The 23,707-nt window shown below is 40.7% G+C and overlaps 1 protein-coding gene across 1 annotated transcript; it reads left to right on the forward strand.

Moving 5' to 3' along the window:
* The first annotated feature begins 55 nt into the window (after nucleotides 1–55).
* Nucleotides 56–23,414, forward strand: LOC148322584 (Na(+)/H(+) exchange regulatory cofactor NHE-RF2). The gene is made up of 6 exons (XM_088317088.1): nucleotides 56–543; nucleotides 2,597–2,914; nucleotides 18,008–18,229; nucleotides 21,664–21,817; nucleotides 21,918–22,036; nucleotides 22,118–23,414. The coding sequence occupies exons 1-6, from the start codon at nucleotides 337–339 to the stop codon at nucleotides 22,274–22,276; spliced, it is 1,179 nt and encodes a 392-aa protein (XP_088173214.1). The 5' UTR covers nucleotides 56–336; the 3' UTR covers nucleotides 22,277–23,414.
* Nucleotides 23,415–23,707: the final 293 nt, after the last annotated feature.

Genomic DNA, 23,707 nt, shown 5'->3' on the forward strand with positions numbered 1-23,707 from the left:
ACCGAGTGGGTGGTGCTGATGCCCCACATGGGCTGTGCAAGTGTAAGCGAGCTGTTGTTACGGTTAGATATCGAGGGAAAAGTTGGAGCTCACTTATGCATGAACATCCATCATGCAGCATTGGAGGATGACATTTTGGAAATAAACACTGCGATGGTCGCGTATCAATGCACGTTTTCTCGCTGTGGATTTTGCAACTTTTGGTAGCTTGTGTTTGCTCTTGACAGTGGCAAGCGGGCGTAATTGGCAGGTATGCGTTTAGCGCACTTTTGAACCGCGATTTCTACATTTGCCAATCAACTGAGCTGTGCGAAGGGAGTACAAAAAGAAGAGGACATGGCGAGCGAGAGGAAACCGAGGCTTTGCGTCATGACAAAGGGGGAGCAAGGCTATGGCTTTCACTTGCACGGAGAGAAAGGCAAGACTGGGCAGTTCATCCGCAAAGTGGAGCCCGGCTCGTCTGCAGAAGCGGCCGGTTTACGAGCGGGGGACCGGGTGGTTGCGGTGAACGGTGTCAATGTGGAGAGAGAAACGCACCACCAGGTACGGCACAATGCAATAACTTTTATTAAGGCAGCCATGGAAATACACTAAAACTCTTCAAATGACAAACTTGATTACCTCGTTTTTACTTTTATGACAAAGAAAGGTCGAATCTGTTAATAGGCTATGAACAGTATAACGTTAGAGCACTGATATTATTATAATTTATAACCATATATTACCATTTTCCATTTTTAGTTATTTCTGACTCCCGTTTTATTAAATGTATTGTTTCTTGAATATTTTTAGTATACATTTTTTATTATATTAAAGGGGAAGTCAAGCCCCCCAAATTATTTGCAATAATATGTTCTAAGCACCTTCATTAGTATAATAAATGGCATTCTGATTAATGTTACGAATGTGGAATATGAGTTAAGCAGCAAAATCCAACTTTTTTTCACCATGTCAGGGAGCGGCCATTTTGTCACTTCTGTCAACTGCAAATGACATCAGAGTGTCTGGGGGCTCAGGTAACACCTGTTTTCTCAAGCTGAGCCATGATTGGTCGTTACCTGAGCCCTGAGCAACTGTGATGTAATTTTCAGTCGACACAATGGACAAAATGGCTGCTCCAGACATAGCTAAAATGTAATGACCAATCAGGGCTCTCCTGTTTTCTGAAGCTGAGCCATGATTGGTTGTTACCTTTTTGGGGGGTTGACGTCCCCTTTAAGTGTATTTCACCGCTAACCTTTAAATGTATCCATCCATCCATCCTTTATCCAAGCCGCTTCTCCTCACAAGTGTCAGGGCGCTGTGGAGCCTATCCCAGCTGTGTACGGGCAATAGGCGGGGCACACCCTGGACTGTTTGCCAGCCAATCGCAGGACATACCACCCGCACTTACAATCACACCTAGTGACAATTTGTGTTCTATCAACCTACCAAGCATGTTTTTGGAATGTGGGAGGAAACCAGATTACCTGGAAAGAACCCACACAGGCACGGGGAGAACATACAAACTCCACACAGAAAGGCCAGAGCCGCAATCGAACGCCGCCTCTGTACTGTGACGCCGACGTGCTAACCAGTTGCCCACCCGAACCCAACCACTTCAATGTAACATATAGTCATTTTTTCCCCTTAAAAAAAATGTTTAAAAAATGCTGCCAAATGCACAATTTTGAGGGTGTGCAACCCACAATAAAAAGCCAGAGGATTGCTAAAAGGGTCATTTGAAATTTTGAAAGTCCATATGATTTACATCCATTGTTGTTATAGTGTCACTCAGATGGCAGTTGAGACTATGAAAAAAAAACATAGAAATGTATAATAATATATGTCATTACATATTTTAACAAGAAATTTGCAGTGTTATGGGAAATAGTATGGTGGCAAACGAATATTTTTATGTAAAACCGGTTAACTCGTTTACTCCCCTTGACGGATAAATACGTCAAAAATCCATTTTATCTACTCGACTGTAGTGAATGAGTTTTAAGAAGGCATACGGTGAAAATAAACTTTGCTTATAGAACAGGTTAAAATGAAGGGGAAAAAATGCAATTGCGGTTCAGATTTTCAGAACAAATCCATTGAGCAATTAACAAAGTAAACAATTTATTTGTTTAACATACATTAAATGATGTGGCCGGCGGACCAGAATTTGGCCCCCAGGCCTTGAATTTGACATCCCTGTCTGTGTACTATACTACTCTGTACACTCTCTCACACTTTTGATATATGATATATTTTATAGCAAAGTGCAGCAGGCTCACCCTGGTCTCACGTGACATAAGAGAACTCCAAGTACATGAATGCTGTCGTTTGCAAACCTGTTGATCAAGACTGGTGTGTGGAAGTCCCTTGACAGTCATTTTCCGGAAAGAGGTGTCACTGGGTTATGACGATGGACAAAAATGAGGATGTGACAAAGCAACACGCGTTTATCGCGCTGTGTAATCGGAAGATTGCTTTATGTAAATTGAATTCCTGCAGGTTTGATCATGTCACCGTGGTCACGCCTAAATTTTGCAGATCATGTTGCTCACGTAAAATATAATTTGTGTCCATTTATGTCCATCATTGCACTTTGTCCGCCAAACTGCAGGTGGTACAGAGGATCAAGGCCGTAGAAAACGAGACCAAATTACTGGTGGTGGACCCGGAGACGCATGAATGTCTGCGTAACCTCCACCTCACGGCAACAGAGGAGATGGCCATCCCCGGAGAGGAGCCGCCTCCCCCGTTCTCGCCCCCGGACCCCCCCGCCGGCCCTGCATTGACTTCACTCCCGACCTCCCCCAGCACGGACAAGCAAGGCGAGGAACGGAACGGCTCCGCTATGCTGCAGTCCATGTTGCAGAGGAGTACGAGTTGTCAGGTGCCAAAACACACCAGGAGGCTACCGTCATTAGCGATGAAGAAGGTAAACACGTCACCTCCTTCCATAATTACTGACAGAAATAGATTTACTGTGACGCATATCTGACAGCATTTACCGGTGTTAGTTAATGGTTCTTGTTTGTAAATATTGAATTGACCACAAAATAAAAATCCCAAATCTAGGGACACCATTTATTTATTTTTTTTTTTAGTTTTCGTTTAGTTTTTTTTTTTTTTTAACCCATCAATTCTTTAATAAGTGGGGATATACCACCAAAAAGGCTTTTACACAAAAAAATGAGGGCTTGGCATCCAATTATAAAATTCACACATATCGACTAATTTCACCATCACATGCATAATCAAAAGAAACATTTTGCGGAACTTAATTTAGAACTCACCAAAATTTTCAGACTATAAGACGCACCCGCATATAAGCCACACAAACTCTTTACAAAAAACAATATACAAGCCACACCAGACTATAAGACACATTTTTCTATGTTGAAAAAAATTAATTGTTTACTGCACACACAGAACAATTTTGTACTGTGAAGACACATGTGTCTGTATCGACGCCACGTCATTTTTCCTCAAAACACGCCAACATGTGTCCGAGTACACTTGAAATGATTATGATAGAATTAGCATTTGTTTTTAAACGCGTGACTTGAGATGATAACAATAGAAAAAAGTGTTTTAAGTAGAATGAAATTGTTTTGATCTATTTTTTTTTTTATTAGACATTTGGGGGGCCTCAGGCAATCGAGTGTGTTTGCCGAATGCGAAGTCTGCTTGCTCCTTTAATGGCCAATTCCAAATGTTTACGAACTTTAGGGTGGCCCGCAGGTGACCTTCACTGAAACGATGACAACCAAAAAAAAACAAAAAAAAACAAGATGTTGGGGTGGCGCCACCAGATATAACCTAAAAGGTTTCGGTTTATGTCAAGTGTTCTACTGCCTTGGTGCCATCATCGGGTTAAAACGTGAAATGTGGAGTGTGTGAAGTGTGAGTTAGCACGTTATCCATTCCTCTGCAAATGAAATTCTGTACCATTAATCCGAGCAACACAAAACTCAAACGTTCATAGTTTTAGGAAATAGAACCTACTTTCATCCAACAGATTGTAAACCAAACACATCAGACACCAAAAAGAACCACTCGATGGTGTGCTAGGCTCATTTACATATTATGCTAATATGCTAGCCTTTAGCTGCATCTTCATGGCAGTTGTTTGCAATGAACGTAATCAGTACAAAAACATACCGAGTTTCTCCCTTGTCACGCGGGGCCCGAAACATCTTCAAAAAAAAAAGTACAAAACCGTGACGAGTGTACCTTCGCTTTAGTTCATCCAGCACGCGCCGCTTTCCGACTGGCGAACTTGTCACGTAGAGCATGGAAATCTTCTGAGCGGCCTTTTTGAAGGCCTTCCAGATGTTATCTTAGAAGAGGTCAACAATCCAGTAAGTTCAGGCACTGCGACCTTGGAAAAAATGAGGATTTGGCGTTGATTCTGCAAAAGAGGAAAGCCACAGAAAGGCGTCTTTGTCACACAAACATCATTGAAAAGCCTTTGGGCTTATTTACATCTTGTCATGGTTACTTGTTCTGAGACGTAAGATGTAAGATGATGCTTTTCAAATTTGTTGTGATGCGTGTCGACATAAAGAATGCGACATGGTTCCTCACGCGGGAACCCATAGATACTTTTCCACAACATGTGTTCTCACTTAGATGCGCCGTGCCCTACGTGAGTGGCTCGCTTTCAACAGGAGAAGTGACAAAGTCTATCAGTTATATCCGGAATGTTTGTAAGTGCGGTTGCCTTTTGTGAGAGGAATCCCGGTGAGTCACCTCAGGGAATTCTCAACGGATTATTTTTTTGTGTCCCTTTTCGTGTAATAAAAAAGTAACCACATGGTAGGTTTTGTCATTGTATCTATTTAGCAGTGCAAAATATTTGCAGGGATGCTGTTTGAAAAAGAGGAACCAGAGTTTTTATTCTACCGTCTGCTTACGCTGACGCAGCACATTTTGTAGTCACCCATGTGGCTTATCCACCGCACGATTCCTAAAAACGCAAAAGAGTTCTGCAATCACAGCAACCGTAGAACTTCCACGAATTCGTTAAAACAGAACAAAGCATGTGCAGGGGAGCTGAGTCATGCAGGGTGAAGGAGTGAAGCACGGTTCGGATGGAGGGTGAGTTCAATTGTCTTACTTGATTTTGTGGACTTGTTGATTTATTTTCTTTCTTTATTTATTTTTTTACAAAAACAGGCAAAATCAACTGTACAAGGATATTCGGTGAATCTGTTGAGTTTAAAATGCCATATTTGTTATAAAAACATTATACAATGGCATCTTCAACATCAAATGGTAAATGAATGGCCTCCATTTTTTTATATTATATAATTGTTTTATTAAAATAATATAATAAATAAATAATATAAATAATGTAAAAAATATAAAAATAGAAAAAATTAAAAATTTAAAATTAAAAATAAAAAAAAAATAAATAAAATAAGTGCTGTTAAGTGATTAAATTTTTAACTAATTTACTCCCCAAAAAATTCCGCGATTAATCGCGATTAATCACATTTTTCAACGACAAATTTTTTGTGAAGCTTCTAACAGATATTTACAAGAATAATATCTTGCAAAATCACCAACGATGAAGTATATTTAATTCAAAGACTGTTCTAAAAGCTTTCTTTGATTCTTGAATATGATCTAAACAGAGACCTCTTTACAGGCATAATTAAATCAAACTGAGCGAAGATAAAGGAAGCAGTCCACTGTTAGTAAACACACTCACTCGTGTGTGCGCCTCATCAAGTCAAATGTCATCAATGTTGAACATGACACGCTACCTTAAGGATAACTAGTGATGACAGTTGTTGACACTTTTTTTTTTTTTTTTTTACCGGGTTGGCTGTGATTCTGCTTACTTCACGTAACAAGAGAGTGTTTACGAAGCCTCAAAATGGAAAAAGGAAAAACTGACATTGGGGTGAATTTTCTGATGCTCTTTGAACTCAATCGAGCTTTGCTTGTTGCTGGTTATTTTTTTGGTCTTCCTTTTTGGAGGCGCCGCAGTATTTTGCGCCATTTATTGGCTTTGAAATCTCCCAATTGTGAAGAAACTCTGAACTAAAGCTCGACTTAAGTCTTCTTTGTATGTCAGGTCTTTCTATTTTTTGAACCCTAAGCAAATTAAAATCTGTAAGTGCACAATAGTGATAATCATTTTAGCAAAGTGGCAAGAGAATACGGCCTTGACTCACCCCCGGGCATTCTCGTTATTTTTAAACACCCTATGCCTGTGAATAAGATGATTGCGCTTTGATTGGATGCATTGTGGCAAACAGAGTGGCACAAAAACGGTTGAGCTCTCCCAGTACAAATGTTACTAGCATGGACTATGCAAAAAGGTTGTCAACAGAGAGGTTTTTTGGTGTCTGCATACATTTGTAAGTTTAAATCGTTTGAATCTCAATTTTCTCGTACGTCAAATGCATTATTATCAGTGAATTTAAAAGAAATATTTTCGGGGGGAATCTGAACAAGTACGCAGGTGTCCCCTGTCGTCTGTGAATGTTTGGTGCAACTATAATCAGTCGCATATTTGACAAGTAAACATCCTCCGAGCGTGCATTCCCATGGTTACTGCTCCACGAGCACTAAAACCCGCCATTTTAGTTTGTTTTGTCTTTTATTGCTTTTATTGTTCTGTCAGTGTGTCCTTTGCACGTGTCGACATACATCGCATAGTTGTGTGTCTACACACTCCTTAATCTGGGTGTTTCATACATCGCACATACCTGAACTGTCACCGCACATACCCACGTGCGTTATGCATAGAGATACTGTAAAGTGGGCGTGTCCCTTTGCCGCCAAAGCCAAATGAGACATGTCAGGTGTCACTTTCTCGGGAGACCCTCTTTTTGATTGCCGACACACTGAAAATGAAAATGGCAAACTGACAAACACGCCATCCCTCTTCCACCAGACATGCACGCTCAGCATATACGCATCCAAAAAGATTTTCCTGGCTCCGATACTGAAGGTGTTATATTGGGAGGTTTCTGGCGATCTCATGCGAACATCTTGTGGTGTTCTGTTGCGTGTCTTTTTCCTTCCACTCGTGAGCTAGCACGCTAGGTTTGTTGAAAGCTAAACAGGATATTTGTTGCTCGGGACATATTGTTCCGAATCGCAACGAAACACGCTGGAAAGAATGTTGACATTTGTTAAAAGCCACAAGTTAAGTGGAAAAGCTTGCTCGGGAATGTTGAATTGGGCCTCATTTCTGCTGTTGTTTAGGTTTGATTGGATTGATTGAAAAATTTAGTCATCCGGCCTGGGAACCATTTGCAGCATGCTATCTGTTTTTTTAGTGGCCGACTGCATTTACAGTGATGCCTTAAGATACGATACTTGATAAGCTGTGGTTCTGACATTTTTTTCTTTTTTTGTAGAAATGTAATATACAATGTGTGTGCTTTATATTGGCAGTTTAAGCAATATATATTGGAACACAAATGGTGGAGCAACACACACAGATAATAAATTACTAACAGGCATATATTCTTTATCCTCTGCGAAGAACGACTAAGGAGCTTACTGAGGAGCTGAGACCATTTCCATGTGTATCTGAATGTCTTTATTGTGATGCCCCAGGAGGAGCAGCACAATGTTCATTGAATTGAAGATAAAAATGCAGCAAAATTTGTTTCATTTCTTTGCGCTCAATTTCATTATGATTCTGTATTATTCAGTTTTGGGTTTTTTTTTATGACGTACAATATTGCAAAGTGCTATTTTTCCTGTTAGAGACGCATTCTATAAAAAACAGACACGGCGATATGTCGAAGTTGTCAAGTAAAGATATCAATGATGGATATCAAATATAAGCACCACTTTCGGAATAAAATAATGAAACGGCAAGGGATAGTCTCTGGACTGCGGCGGGACGGTTGCGGCTTTCGTGACGCTAGTCCTGGGACTTTTCTGACACACCACATTCTATGGATCAAACATGGTGAGAATAATTGACTATTCTGCAGAATTCGAGCCTTTTCGTATTTTGCAGAGCATGCAGTGATCGTCTCCAAATAATTGCTTCATTCTGAATCCGATTCACTTCATTTGTGACAGTCTATTGGAACGTGTGATGCATTGATTTTAGACGCATAGCTGCATCATTTCTTGACCTCTGTCTCCAGGACAGTGGTAGTAGACAACAATGCGGAAAAAAACAAGTGGAAACATTCAGATTTCAAGAGTGATGTCCCGTCGCCGTGGCGTGAGTCTATTCAGGGCAGTCTTCAAGCCTGATCTAATGCGTGATAGATTCCATTATCGTGGAGTCATGCACATCATCTCTGGTGTACAATAAACACATCCTTCATCAGCCTTATCCCCCCACCCCACTTAAGTTTTATATTAGAAAATGATGTGGCCTGTTAGTGCACTCATGGAACAACAAGACAAGAAACAAGTCTACGGCATCAATGGCTACTACTGGCTAGCAGCTAGCTGTTAGCATTAGCAACAAGTGGCATCGCCCCCAGCTCACCAACAATCGGTTCTTCGTTCACAAAAGTTATAGACTTGTATGAACCGGTACGCGGAGAGAAAAAAGGTTCGAGACCACTTCTCAATAGGGTTGAGATCAGGACAATGAAGAATAGAGTGTTGCGATTTGTCTGCCTTCAGTTGCTTTTGGAGAATGTTTAGGGTCAGTTTCGTAACATCTGGTTGAACTGGAGCAGAACATGTAATGCACTCCCCACTTCCTCGGCCCGTCTGTCAGCAGTCATCGTCACATCATCAATAAACACCAGGAAGCCCACTCCATTAGAAGGCATACACGGCCATGTCATAACACGGCCTCCGCCATCTTGGAGAGATTATGTGCTGCCCCAAAAATGCTCCTTTCCTTCATCAGATTTTTTTTCTTCTCATCATTTTGAGTCTGAAGTTGATCTTCGTTTCTTCGGATTGAATGTCTGTGTAGAATTCAGGCGTGGGCAAGCTACAGCCCGGGGGCCACATGCGGCCCAGTAAACGTTTCAATTCGGCCCGCCGAACTTGAAAAAAAATTAAATGAATAAACCTTGTTAATGTTTTATTTTCTAAATACTTGTTTTTTCAAAGACATATATATATATATATACACCTGTATATATCACTTTAATTTTTTATTTAAAATTACATTTATTTTTTTTCTCCAATGAGGTGAGGTTACCAAAACACTCCATCCATCTGCTCCTGGCCCCTTTGTCAAATTTTAGAACCCATTGTGGCCCGCCAATCAAAAGGTTTGCTCACCCCTGGTGTAGATTCCCAGGCGTCAAGGTCACAGTAATCCACAAAGGTTAGCTCGAGGCAACTGGATGCTCCTTTAGTGCAAAAAGCTTCTTCAGTTCTAGTTTTTTTTTTTTTGGACTCAGTCAAAGTGGTTTTCCTCTGCATGAATGTTAACAATAAACTATCAGTATTAACATTCATGAAATATAACATCGTAAAATTATTCAAATGGCAAGTCAGTAAGTCTCTGATCTCCATGGTCGCCAGACTTCAATACTACAAAGAATTTTTATTTAACCACTAGAAATACGCTGGCATGAAAATGGATGTACACTGCATATTTTTTTTTTTAAATCTCATGCATAAAATCAAAGCTGAGAGTTGATAATGAAATAATCTTGATTGTTTCGATTTAAATTCATCCAAGAATAATAAAAACAATAATGTCCAAATACATTTTGATGTGTGTAGACCCAGCAGTAAAAAAAACAATAAAAAAATGTTCTCTATGAAGCTTTTTTTTTTTTTTTTTATCTTGATCCACATTAGCCTGCGTTTCACATTTACATTAAAATCCTTGTTCTGACTAACATCTGGAGCTCATCTTCAGTAAGCCCTCCGCCCCCAACGCCATCTTTTCTCGAATACCAACTATGTTACATCAAGACGCAGGGGTCTGGATCATGCATTTATGTGCGCGTTGGATGTAAAATGGTCTCGGGGGGGGGGGGGGGGACGCAAGACTGATATTTAACTCCTCAGCTAGGAGCGTAATGCAGGCGGAAAAAAAAAAGTGTGTTGTAAGAAAGGAGTGTGTGATCATAAACCTAAATGTGTGTTCACCCCCCAAGACATGTGCTGTCCAAAATATAATTACCGGAGCAACTTTTTTTTTTTTTTTCTGAGTCATGAAAGGGGTTGGGTCTTTTAAGTCACACATAATGGCAAGTAATGATAGGCCATCCGTATAAATAAGTAGACTCATTTATCTGTTTAATGTCCTGAATGCGGGGAAACAGGCCTGGCATCTTCTTATGTAAGGTTGTTATCATCATGGTACCTTCTAAAACGACAACATTTCACCCTGAAGCTATCACATGTTTGTGTGCATTAGATAATCATGAACGTGAGGAGTGTCAAATGATGATGTCTTCATATACGGGACTTTGAAGTTAAAATTATAAATAAAAATTCTAATAAAAATTGTCATTATTTCCTCTCGAGGGGGGCGTGCACGGTGAATCTGCATATTTGATGGAAAACTCGGACGCGTTGTGGTATCTTGGTTTCAATGAACTACCTCGAAGTGAGTTGAGGCGTTTTAATTGGACAAAATTAGTGCTTTGGTGCCATCTTATGGCATCAGGTGGTGCATTGAGGAATTTCATTCAGACAAAAAGCACATTTGTATGCAGTTGTAAACCATTTTAAGGGGGGGGGGCATCAATTGTGGTTTTGGGGGTCTCACTATATCGCTACTAAAATTGTCCATAAAGTCTCATCATGGTTTTAAAATACAATTAAATGTATATAAGCACCATATGCAAACTTGTAAACAAAAATATAAAAGCTGGATTCTGTCCTTGGTGGTCTCCCGCTATTAGAAAGTGCTAATGTAGGTAATCTTGGGTTGCTATGGCAACAAAAGAGATGATGTGCTTAATACAAGCTGGTGTGCCATCCAGACTTCTTTATAGCTGTTATTATAATTTATAATAATTCTGTTACATATTGTTCCTTTAAGTATGATTTGTAGATTATCCATCTGCATGTGCTGCCCACACAACAGAGCCGACGACCACATTATTTGTTTAACTTTCCTTGCGTGTTATAGAAAAGTCTTTTCGATTGTAAGTCTAGCGCTAATGCGTTTTGTCCTTTGACATGTTCGCTTTGCTCCTGTGTGCACGCACAGCTGTGAGGCAGCGTACGTTCCCACGTGTTGATGATCACTGCGACCTCAATACACTTTCTGGCATTCTGTCGGGCTTCTCTGTGGTTTTGTAGGATATATAAGTCTTTTTATTTTTTATTTCAATATTGCGATTTCCAAAAATGGTCATTTCAATTATTACAAAAATAACCGTGATTGCAACGTAACAACATGCGATGATTGAGTGGTTTATATTGAGAGCCAACCAATCCAGTGTGAAAATATGCACATGTACGGAACGCTGCACACAGTTCAAAGTAAACAAACTTTCTGACGGCCAAAAGAGGCGATGTGGAACATGTGCCAACGACTGATAACAAGGGTGTGAACATGTGCATGACATCACGGATATCAACACATAGAGAACGTCAAAACAGAAACTGAGGGTGGGGACACAGACGCACTGAATAAAAATAAATAAATAAGTAAAAAAAAACATTTTAAAAAAAAAAACATTTCTAAAGAGGGCTGATGACTGCATTTTGTTAGATTGTCGTTTCATTGGCCGGGGAAGATTAAAACCTGATGGACAGGTCGACCAAGAAATAAAATTCAATTTTTTGATAAAGGGTTCCGATTTTCTTTCCGCTGTTGATAGCATTGTGGGATACGGTAATTTCCCTCAAGACCTTGGAAAGTGAAGTCAGATTTGTTTCTCAATACATTCAACATGTTTGAAGATAATTCCTGGAAATATGCAAACACGGAGAACTATGTCGTCCTGAATTGTGGCGTAATAACAGCGCCTGGTGACTCACTTTAGCCTGGCATCAGCCGCCCCCCCCCCCCCGCTCACCATATAAGAATTGACAACTTGATCATTTTCCACTTGCTGGGAAATATAGTCAAATTTCCATTTGTAGTTTCGACCGAATGTTCTCCGAGCCAAAACCTCACAAAGAGAACGCTTGCTCTCCTCAAAATAACAACAAGGGATGAGATTGCAAACGTAGCCGACGACTAAAGCCGTCTTGTCGTTCCTCTTGTCTACTTTTGTAGCTCGACGCAGTGCTCGGGTCATGTAAACTTCCGAAGGCTGCGGCAGGTCATTGTGCTCTAAGAAGAGATCTCAAGAAGAGCGCACAAGGCCGAGCTGTTACACAAACAACGGATCTCATTTTCACTCTCTCTCTCGTCTGGTGCATTGTCCTCTCTCGAGGCCCTTCTTTCCAATTGCCCTTTTTCATCTTTATGAATCCCTTTCTGCTCTTCACCACCCATCTGTCATTTCCGCTCGCCCCCCCCCCCCCCCTTTCTGCGAACGAGTTCCCTTTCTTCTCCAGTTGAGCAACGCTCACAGCACAGCAGCTGCATACGAGCCAAAAGGGTCTTGATTTACGAGCGCTTTAATTCTGGACTGTCCCTATGTGCGTGTTTTTGACATTTTAACCCTTCAGAGGTGATCCGCACGTTCCCTGCCTGTCGCTATGCCAACCCAGTGTGCTGGCCCTGCTACAGTTGAGCAATGGAATCCTTGCGGTATTTTAATTAGGATGAACTTTCAAGTAACTGACAGACAGCAGGTTTGTCCGTAATTATTGGAAGAAAATGTCAACATGAGGAACAATAACGATACTCCACTTTGCTTTCTTTTAGCCATTTTGTTTATCGTCGTGGTCGTGGTGGTGCTGGAGCCTATCCTAAATGTAAGCGGGGTACAACTGGAATTGGTTGCCAGCCCATCGGAGAGTACACATAGACGAACAACCATCATCAACCACCTAGGGGCAATTTAGCGTGTCCGATCAACCTGCTATGCATGTTTTTGGAATGTGGGAGGAAAACGGAAAAGCCACGCAGGCACGGGGACAACATGCAAACTCCACACAGGAAGGTCGGAGGCGGAATCGAACGCAGCACCTCTGCACTACGAGGCCATCGTGCTAACCAGTCGTTACTATGTAATTACAGTAGTATTAACGTCAGTAGTCTTATTAATTCAACAATGTCGATTATTATATTAATATTACTGCAGTTTGTATCATATCTAGATTTGCTTTTAATACAGTATAAAGCTTTGATTTATGAGCGACCCAACTTAAAAGTTTTTCAAAAAATGAGCCTTCTTACTGATTTCTAGCAAAAATTCAAGAAACGAGCACTGGACAGTTGAAACAAACTCCACTCAACTCACTAAGACCAGTTTGTTCGATTGTGCTAGATGTTTAAAAAAAAAAAAAAAAAGTTCAATCAGTTTATTGCGAGTACCGGTTGCGATTTACTGTCAAACCAACATAAGACAAAAATAATTCAAAGTAATGTTGTTTATTTAAAATAACTACATAACTGCGTTTGGAACATCCATGAGGTGAACCAAGAATATGCGGAGATTTGCTGTAATAAGTCCGGAGAAAATAGCACATATTGTGTCTTCAGGTATATCAACATCACTTCTTCAGTACAACAAATATTGAATGCGGACTGCAGAAATCTAAAAGTCTTGATGGCGCTGGTGTTGAAACGGCTTTACACTACCAGATTATTGCTCCTATTCCCGTTTTTTTTTCCGGAAAGCCTTTTTGACCGCATGTAAACATAACCAATGAGTTGGCTTTCTTGCTTGTACTTGTACTTGGGTAATCCTCTGCGTTCAATCGCCCCAGTTTCACAACATGAGAATTTACCAGTGCTCTTAATTGGCTTTTAATAACCCGTACTCAACTGGAAAAACTGCCTCATTAGTGTAAGGATTAAAGTTTATGGTAATGCCCCGAGGGTTTACTTGCCGCATGTACTTGGAACAGCACAACACGGGCAGAAGAGGCATTCAGTTTAACTGTTACGTCACAATTAATGACACTTTTTTTTAACTTTTATTTTTTTTTTTACAAATTTTTATCAGTGATGCAAGTAAACCTTTTTTGATGATTTTTTTTTTTTTGGTGTGGGGAGGGCTCTGCCCTCATTTTTTCTCTCGCACATCAGGTTTGAATAATAATAAAAATAATAATATATGCAATATAAGAATATATTTATCAAAAATCATGACTAAAGGTTCGGTTCAGCAACAGGTCATGCATAGAAAATCGGATTGTGTTTGTACCAAGCGCATGAAATCGTTGCTTTCTAAACTCAAACTATTGCAAGTATGATGTTGGAAGTGACAATTAGGGCGGGTGCAGGAATTGGGTTTGCCCAGGTACGCGTTTGTTCGTTAACCACAAGTGCACGATACTTCGATTACACCTATTCAAAAGCATGTGTTAGCACTTTGTACGCTACCGATTACCGTAAGTTGGAAGCTTTTGTCCAGCCATCCATTTCCTTTAGCGATATACATATATGTATATATTTCATACATTTTTTTTTTTTTAAAGTCTAGAGGAGTTCAGTGTTTAAAAAATACAGTCCACATTGTTTTATGAAACATGAAAAGTTGAAGCGATGAAGCCACAGATTTGTTTGCATTATAGTTGAAATCTGACTTATGACTTACAGCAACACTCGTTCGGTAGAATTTTGTAAGTCAGTCAAAATAAAAAATTTTTTTATAAATCTGTCTTTCATCGTAATTGTTTATCGGCCTTTATTGTAGCATAACCCTGACCTAGAGAACTCACAATTAGATTATTTTTCTAAAAATGGAATGTGGGTGGAAACTGGAATAACTCGCCACTTGCCCTAAATTAATGAATGAAATTAAATTAATAAATACAATTGACAACACGGCTGGTGGGATGCAATGTGGCCTTCGACATGTTTTGTTTGGAATCCAAACGGCATGCACACCAGACACAGAGTCCAAAAAAAAAAAAAGCAACTAATAAATGTCTCTGACTTGTTTACACCAAAAGAAACAGAGGCTCATTGTGACTTGAGGAATTTATGGCATGTTTCTTTGAAAACACATCCTGCGTACGCTTGAGTGGTGCGTGTGTGTTTATGTGTGTTAAAAAAAAATTTTTTAAAAAAAGCTACACACGTGTGCTTGTTTTGAGCCATGCTGCGTTCTAAATCCGGTTTTTCCAATCACCTCCAACCGTTGCTCCTGCTCCAATGTGGGACCTTGACACATCATGTCCAAACGCTAACCAGATAGCCAGCTGTTTTTTTTCCAACGTCAAGCCATTTTGCTGACAACGAGGAAACGCAACATGTGATTTTTTTTTCTCCCAATCCAAACAGTGGCAAGCCATGCATTTGGCATCCAGGCCTTTAGTGGGAAATTAATCGATTTAGTCCACCTTGTAAATTCTACCACCACGACAATGTCATAATTATAGAAACCATCAATACTATACAAAATTGACAGTGTGGAAAAGTGGCCAACTCACTTTGTAGACAAATTTCAAGTCTGATTTGTTCAGAAAAAAAGCCCATTTTCCTAATACAAATTAAATGAGATTACAGCACAAACTACAGAAATTACATCTGATTCTGAAGGCTGCGGATAGATTAAATTGGCGTGGAACATACACTTTGATTGCATCCCCCATCAATAAATAAATAAATAAATAAATAAATGGCCACACATACGCATCCAAGAGAAATGCTATGCAATATAAAGAATACAATCTTGGGAACAAATTTTATAGCACGAATATTAGAATTAAAGTTGTAAATCGACTGCAGCGATTGAACATTTTTAGAATCGATTATTCTGCAAACAATTCCATCGATTAATTAAAAAAAAAAAAAACCTCCGCCGACCTTCATGAGGAGAAGTGGATCAGATAATGGATGGATGGATTTGACATTCGAAAACTACAAAATGCTCATGTGAGGTGGAGGCGTCATTGGTGTCCACTTGGCGTTGTCATACCACACTATTATAAATGTGACTTTGAATGTATGTTGCTTGAAAAAGGCAAGATTTGGTCTGGTGAGTGACGTGGGAGCCAGCGGACAAATGTGTAATGTTGGCTGTTGTGAGCTCAGATTAGCAGCTGGCTGTTAGCCAATTAGCTGTTTTTTTTCACCCTGCACTTAGTCAGCAAACGCTCATGTTGACGCGTCCAAGATTTAACCTGTGGCTGATGAAAGATGGCGACCTCGGGGGGGGGTGATTGGTAGGGTGCGGCGAGTCTTGAGGGGCAGACGGAGGTTACATAGGCTCGCAACCCCCACCCGTCCCCCAACCCACGCACATAATAGCTCCCAGCTGTGCTGTGTTTATCCAAGAGGAGTTCCATTGCTTTTCGCCTCCTGGAAACCTCTGTCATGTTGCCGAATCTCTAAATTTCTCTCACATTTCTATGTGCCGTCTTCTACTGCACTTTCTCTTCTCAAACTGTCTATCTTAATCCTCCTGCTGCATCTGATGAGATTTACCTCCCACGCACTCACCCGTCCTCGTTTTTTTTCTTCCATTTTCCTTCCTGTGCTCCATTTTTCTGTAGTTGTTCTCAATAGGTTAATTCCCACTTTTCAAAAGACTTGATATTTCTGTGGAAGATCCGTCCCTGCTTCCCAGCCAGTCCCAGCAAGGCCGCTTCCAGTCAGGATGAGGAGAATCCAAAGGGATTCATGAGTCTGAAATGGGACCATATGTCGCCATCTGCAGTTATTAGGAGAATGAGAGGGAACTGCTGTTTTGCATTAGTGATAACCCCACAGGAAGTTTTAGGTTTGGGGGATATGATGGGAACTTGTCAAGCCTTCTTTCATTATGGGAGCAACATTTCCACCAAGCGGTTTAGTTCAGTATGGTTGCCATTTATTTTTTTTGCATAATCAAAAGTTGTGAAGGGTGCCAACATAACAGATGCTAATGAGCGGGTTAATCTGCCAAGATATGCGATTGTTTGTGATATCTATGGTTTAGTAAAGTGTCATCACACTTCCTTAATGCCGCCACTGTATGCTCATGCCTGGTAAGATTACACTTTAGTCTATTTACACATTTCCTCTTGTTATTACATTGTTATTAATAGGTAATTATCACTTTATCTGAAATGTTATTCTTCTAACATTACATTACGATTCCTATTTAAATGGTTTCAAGTGAAAATCTTTTTGAGGTGTATTCTGATATTACTTTTTTTTTAATGGTAACATTACAGCTGATATCTCATCCTATTTGTCTGATGTTAATTCTGAGACTAAGTATATTCCTCACCAGTGTTACCCTACTACATCTTTTGTGGTGCTGCTATGATTCACACGAGTCACAAGGGAAACGTCGTTATCATCATTCTGCTTCAAACACATGCCAGACCAGTTTTTACTATTCCAAACCCAAACCATAGTGTACTAAATTGAACCCAACTGTGTGCAAAAGTGGTCGTCGACTCCAAGTATAGCTTCATCTTCGAAATAATACGCTTATCCAGTAATACCCTCGACTCATGTCATCGGGTTTGGGGAGGAGCGAGTGATATCAGCTTGCCACTCATCCAGCAGATCTACTGTTGCACTTATTGGCAGAGTGCGTAGGCGGTAGATCAGTGCGATGATGTGATCACAATTATACACCAGCTATTTAGGTCCCCCCTCCATGCTGCATATGGACGGTCAACTAGAAAGTACCTCAGATAAAAAAAAAAGGAGAGAACAGAACAAAGGAGAAAGACAAAATGTCGGGCTGTTAACACACACACACACACACACACACACGTGCAACAGCATAGCAGCATGACTCACACTTTTCTAGTCTTTTAAGTGATTTACTACATATAATTATTTAATTGGGTTGTGTTTCTATTACATTGTCGTGATCACAGCTAATCCGCTTTTATATAATTTCATCTTTCTTAGGGAAGCCCTGATTCACTAGTTAGAAATGTGACCCGTAACCAAAAGGTCAGCGCTTAGATTCCCCCTTTCCATTTCTCCTTTTGGGGTCTCTATTTTTTGGTGAGATGGTTAAACTGCAAAAGCTAATTTTAGCGCAATCCTCGTCCGAACATGTGCATGGTTCTAACTGGGAATCTAATGTTTCAGGAGATTTCCGTCCGCGCTGTAGGCCCCACTCAGTCACGATCACAGCTCCACGGCGACCCGTCGGAGCTTGCGCCACGTCTGTGCCATTTGGTGCGGTCTGAGACGGGCTACGGCTTCAACCTCCACAGTCATCGGTCCAGGCCGGGCCAGTACATCCGCTCGTTGGACACGGGATCGCCTGCTGACCAGGCAGGGCTTCGACCACAGGACAGAATCATTGAGGTAAGAAAAGCAAGGGAGCCTGCTTAAAATCGCGTATTTATATAGAGGTGTGGATTCTAGGATCGTCACTCGAAAATATTTTCGAATCGATTACCTTAGACCAGTAGTCCCCAACCCCTCCGATGCAGATCGGTTCATACAAGTCCATCATTTTTGTGTTATAAATAAACCAGAAGTACTCTAAAGTGGCCCGCGGCCCGGTGGTTGAGTACCTCTGCCTTAGACCAGTGCTTCTCAATTATTTTCTGTGACGCCCCACCCCCAGCAAGAAGAAAACAATTCGCGCCACTCCCACCACAACCTCCGCCGCAACTATAAATAATAGCATTTTCGTTGCAAAGCAAACCTACACCGTAGAGTTAATACTTGCTGCGCACAATGGGCAATGAGAGCGCCACTGCCACCTACTGGAGTGGATGTGCAACTACACTAAATTGTAGTAAGGCGGGGGGGAAAAGCATGTTCCCCAGGGTCACACGCGCCCCCCCCCCTCAGCAAATTATCCATAGCACTGTGAATGGTTGTTTAACTTAACCCTACATGTGTAAGAGATCTTATCATTACGGGAATATCGAAAATCGCAGTGCCGTTGACAAGAACCCAACCACACGGCTTATTGGGAGCAGATGTGCACGCAGCATTTAAAGCAATTACAAGTGCTGGGGGTCACGCTTGGGTCTGCCACCAAGACCTGAGATCTGGACTCGGTCTGCACTGCATCAACGTGGAGAGTGGGAGGAAGGCGGGTCAGGTGATATGTAGCGTTTGTGGGGGGGGGCATAAATCAGTCTCACGGTGGGGAGCTGACAGGAGGAGTAATGCAGGGAAAGGACCGGCTTGAGGTCACGTTTCATGATGGCGTTGAGGTAGAGCAAGCCGATAGAACGTTGGTGACTCATTCGCCATTAAAAAGGAAGAAGTATACTAATTTGACCAAGTCCAAAATGAATAAGGGCTGAGTGTGACCCTTAAGGTTCGAGTCGTGACGCCAGTAATAGTCATTTAAATGGTTTGGGTCACATTCAGATCCACAATGTGTTGGATTTTTAGCAGTCATATCAAAGCTAAAGTTGAATAAATTGTCCTCCTCAAATGGCCGGTTAAACGTAAAACATGTTGTGTCACATCGTGGTCGTTCTTAGTTTTACTCTCACAGCATTTAGCCGTCATTCCCATGACCTTTGCCATCTCCGACTCTCAGACACCAAACATCTCGAAGGGTTCAAAAAGTCTTTTGAACGTTTCTGTTTCATCACATTCTACAGGGCTGGCTTGGAATTTGGCTATTGCATTTTCAAGACTTATAGGCTTTATTTAAATTGTAATTATTTCTTTTTCAGCCAATGTATGAATTGTTTGCTTAAGACTTTTTGATTGGCGGGCCACAATGGGTTCTAAAATTTGACAGCAGGGCCGGCCGGGACCAGTAGCAGATGGATGGAGTGTTTTGGTAACCTCACCTCATCTGAGGAATAAAATACATTTAATTTTAAAGGAAAGTGAACAAAAGCATTACAACAAAATATATGTCTTTTAAAAAACACAGTATTTAGAAAATAAAACATGAACAAAGTTTATTCATTACATTTTATTCTAGTTCGGTGGGCCGGATCAAAATGTTTAACGGGCCGCATGAGGCCCCCGGGCCGTAGTTTGCCCACGCCTGGCTTAAGACATGAAACAAGGTGTTTTACTTTTACTATTTCTTTCTTTCTGTAACAATAAAACGGAATCGTGGGTTGCCTGTTTTCCATCTCTACCTGCTTCCAGCACACCTGATTCAAACGATCAGATAATCAGCAATGTCTGCATAAGCGAGATAACAATCCTGATCATTTGAACACCGGCCCCCTCGAGGAACAGGACTGAAGACCCCTGTTACAGACGCTAAATGAAATCAACGACATAAATTGATTTCCATTCGATGGCTATCACGTCTTCATGTCATCATGAGGAGATGGAATGATCATGAATCTCTCGCACGCACAAACGGCTGCTCAGCTGTTTCCTACGGAGTCCCTTGAGAAAAAATCCTGTTCCAGCAGCACATATTAATTATCCCAGAGAACAGAGTGCATTGTCATGTGTGGGATGCGGCGTTAATGAAGGGCTGCAAAACATGACACCTGTTAGACTGACTACAAAGATCCTTGTTTACTCCGGACGTCTCTTACGAGCCCTTTTGTGGGGGAAATTGATGACCTGTCTTTTTCTTGCGTTTTATCTCGTCTATCCTGAAAGACCAGCTAAGTCTGTCTCGAAATACCGTGTTTTTTTTTTTTTTTTTCCCAAGGCATTATGATAAGCACTAATTTAGGCGCTCATCGGGGCAAAGACATATGAAACCAGGCCCGAAACCAAGGAGCGGCATTAAAATTTTATGCACATGGCTAACTGCATGTTGTGAAAACTACCTGAAGCAGGAAGGCACAGGTCTAGACACAGCTTTGCCCGCCACAGGCACACGGAAACCACTCAATGCTAAGCAGCAGCACATTCAGAGGTCAGCACAATTCATCAATTGATTTTGCAACTTTTATACTTGTAAAAAACCACACACGCCCACAGCCGATGACTCGCCACTCCCAGGGCCATCCTAAACATCACAGTCCCACGTGTAAAGCAGAAAAAAAGATCATGATTCATATCTGCTGCGACATGCAGGCTTCTTTGGGCAATAAATATAAAATAAGAACGCTTGCTAAATTTATTGCATTGAGAAGCTTCAACATGACAATATGTTGAGCTACAACTCCCCCTAGTGGAATTATGAGAAAGTGGACTGAAAAATACTTGCGAAGGGGTGTCAAACTCAAATACACAGTGGGCCAAAAACTAAAACTTGAACAAAGCCGCGGGCCAGCATTTATTTTTTTAAAAACAATATAAATGCAGATTTTTTTTTTTTTATTGATTTTTTTTTTTATAAAAGTGGTTTTATGAATGCAATACAATGTTTAGTTTTTAAAATTACTATTATCATTTAGAATGTAAAATGGTATAGAAGTCATTTGGTATAGCCTCGCGGGCCAAATCTAATTACATTGTGGGCCATATTTGGCCTGCGGGCCACAGTTTGACTCCTTTGTACTAGAGGATATAATTGTTTGGATCGTACCCTCTGAATGTATTTGAGAGGCAAGGAAAAATTCAGAAAATTCTTTATTTTTTTTCTTAACTGCCAAGAATGCGCATTCTCTCCTATTTTTTTTATTTGATTTTTTTTGCAATTTTTTCCAGAAAGTTCCTCTTTCACGACTGAGCACGACTGTTATTGAACTTATTTCATCGCAATGAATTTTGAGAAGGGTGATCCATTTTTGTGAACATTACGAGATTGAATTGACCATCCACTTTTTTCCCTTCAAAGATCTAGTGTGAAGAAAGTTCAGAAAATGGCAAATTAAATCTTTTTATAATGTTTCGTTTCTTAGGTAAATGGCGTGAACATCGAGGGCATGAGACACTCCGAAGTGGTGGCCTTCATTAAGAAAGGGGGCAACGAGACCTGGCTGCTGGTTGTGGATCCCGATGCGGACGAGTACTTTAAAATGAAGGGCATCATCCCCACCGTCAACCATGTGAAAGGTAAAAGGTCAAAACTCTGCCCAAAGTAAAAAACAAACAAAAAAAAAAAAAAAAACGGTTTTCTGTTCAAGTGCTCAAGCACGCATTCTGAATGTCACAGATTACGATGGTCCCTCCATCTCCAACGGATCTCACAGCCCTCTCATGAACGGCAGCTCCACCTCACATTCCATCAGGTCAACGACCTCCAAGCACAGTAGCCACGGCAACGGCACACAGGTGGGTGCGGTTATTGCTCCCTCCCAACAACTTCACAAGCATCTACATAACCTCCAATTTTGCATCGCGTGTACTCTCTAGCTGGCGGGCGACGAGCGAGGTAGATTCTCGGACCCGTTCGCCGAGATCGGCCTGAGCGCCACGGCGGCGGAGGAAAAGCGGAAGCTCCACGCCAAAGAGAAGAGGCGGGCGCCGCAGATGGACTGGATGAAGAAATACGAGCTCTTTAGCAATTTCTGAGGAGACGCGTCCAACCCGAGAGTAGGAATGGATTTTAAAGAGCAACTCTTGATGTTTTCTTATCACCCCCCCCCCCCTCTACTTTCGTGGACATATTTTTTTATTTAAAGTGTATAAAGCGTTATATAAGCATCGTCATGAGAACGTGAAGTTCCCGTATGGTCACTGTGACGTCAATGATTGTGGCCCAGAAGATCACTGTGACAGAGGAGACACGCTCGTTCTCAAGTGTGTTCAGAACCACTGACCAAGATAACTGATGACTCAGAAGCTGTTTGGCAAAACATTTTTTTTTTAAACTCATTCACTACCAGCCCAGGTAAAATGAATGAACGTTTTTTGGCTTCTATACACGTCAATGGCAGTGAATGAAGGAAACGAGCCAAATGTGTCCAGCAGAGGGCAGACTTGCACCACAAACACAACATGCCCTTAGATGCCTTTAGGGGATTTTTTTTTTTTTTTTTTGTGTGTGTGTGTCATTCGTAATTTGCTGGAGACAAAAAAAAAAAAACAGATTCATGTTATGTAGTCTGGGTGTATTTTCCCCCAAATGTGGTTTAATGTGAAAAACACTTACATGGTTGAGATTAGATGAGCAATGGAAAGTGTATTTTACTGGGGGGACTAAAAAAAGGAGAAAGAGACAGTATTACATTAAAATTATGTTTTTAAAGATGAGACTATCAAAATGATACACGGACAGAAATCACCAGCAATTAACTCAATAAAAAATATGATGCCTGATGCCCAGTTGCCTACAATAAAAATGGTATCACGATACAGCTATGGAATTTCATATCAAAATGCAACTGCAGTTTTTTTTTTTTTTGAGACAGCAGCAAAAGCAATATTAGCAAAGCAATATATATTGTGATATCAATATTTGAATCGATATTGCTGGTGCCATGTTGAGACTCTCTCAAAAGAGATGACACACCGTCATGTTGATATGTGATATCGGGGCCCGATTCAATTTTCGATTCGCTTTCATTGGTTTTCCATTCAATCAAGGATTTCACGCGGCACCGATTTTATTTACGTAAAGAATGAATTCTCAGAAGAACCAATGTTGAAGTTTGTACAAACGTCTTGCTGTTACTAGAAGCATTATTAAAAATACTAATATTTACATTAATTGAAGCCAATGCGACATTAATTATCAAAATGATCAAAACAATAAGTGCATCTGCCTTCATGCTTGTTGGCGATGACTTCACTGCTTCCGCCATTTTGTTTTGATTGACGCTAAAAGTCATGTGGAAAAAGACATTATTACAAGTATCGATATATATGGATTTACGAATCAAAATGGGATTATAAAAAGGAAAATCAATTAAATTTGATATTGATTTTTTTTTTTTTCAAACCCAACCCTAAACTGATACAATATATGATATCACGGTTTGTTGGATGCCAGCGAATCAACTA

The sequence above is a fragment of the Idiotropiscis lumnitzeri genome, chromosome 15 (genome assembly GCF_059441095.1).
Source record: "Idiotropiscis lumnitzeri isolate Australia: NSW breed Sydney's pygmy pipehorse chromosome 15, RoL_Ilum_1.0, whole genome shotgun sequence".
NCBI classification, from domain to species: domain Eukaryota; kingdom Metazoa; phylum Chordata; class Actinopteri; order Syngnathiformes; family Syngnathidae; genus Idiotropiscis; species Idiotropiscis lumnitzeri.

Coding starts and splice junctions, on each gene's coding strand:
- LOC148322584 (XM_088317088.1), top strand. CDS start 337: ATGGCGAGCGAGAGGAAACCGAGGCTTTGCGTCATGACAAAGGGGGAG. Junction 21,818..21,917: donor CACCGTCAACCATGTGAAAG/GTAAAAGGTCAA, acceptor TGAATGTCACAG/ATTACGATGGTCCCTCCATC. Junction 22,037..22,117: donor GCCACGGCAACGGCACACAG/GTGGGTGCGGTT, acceptor TGTACTCTCTAG/CTGGCGGGCGACGAGCGAGG.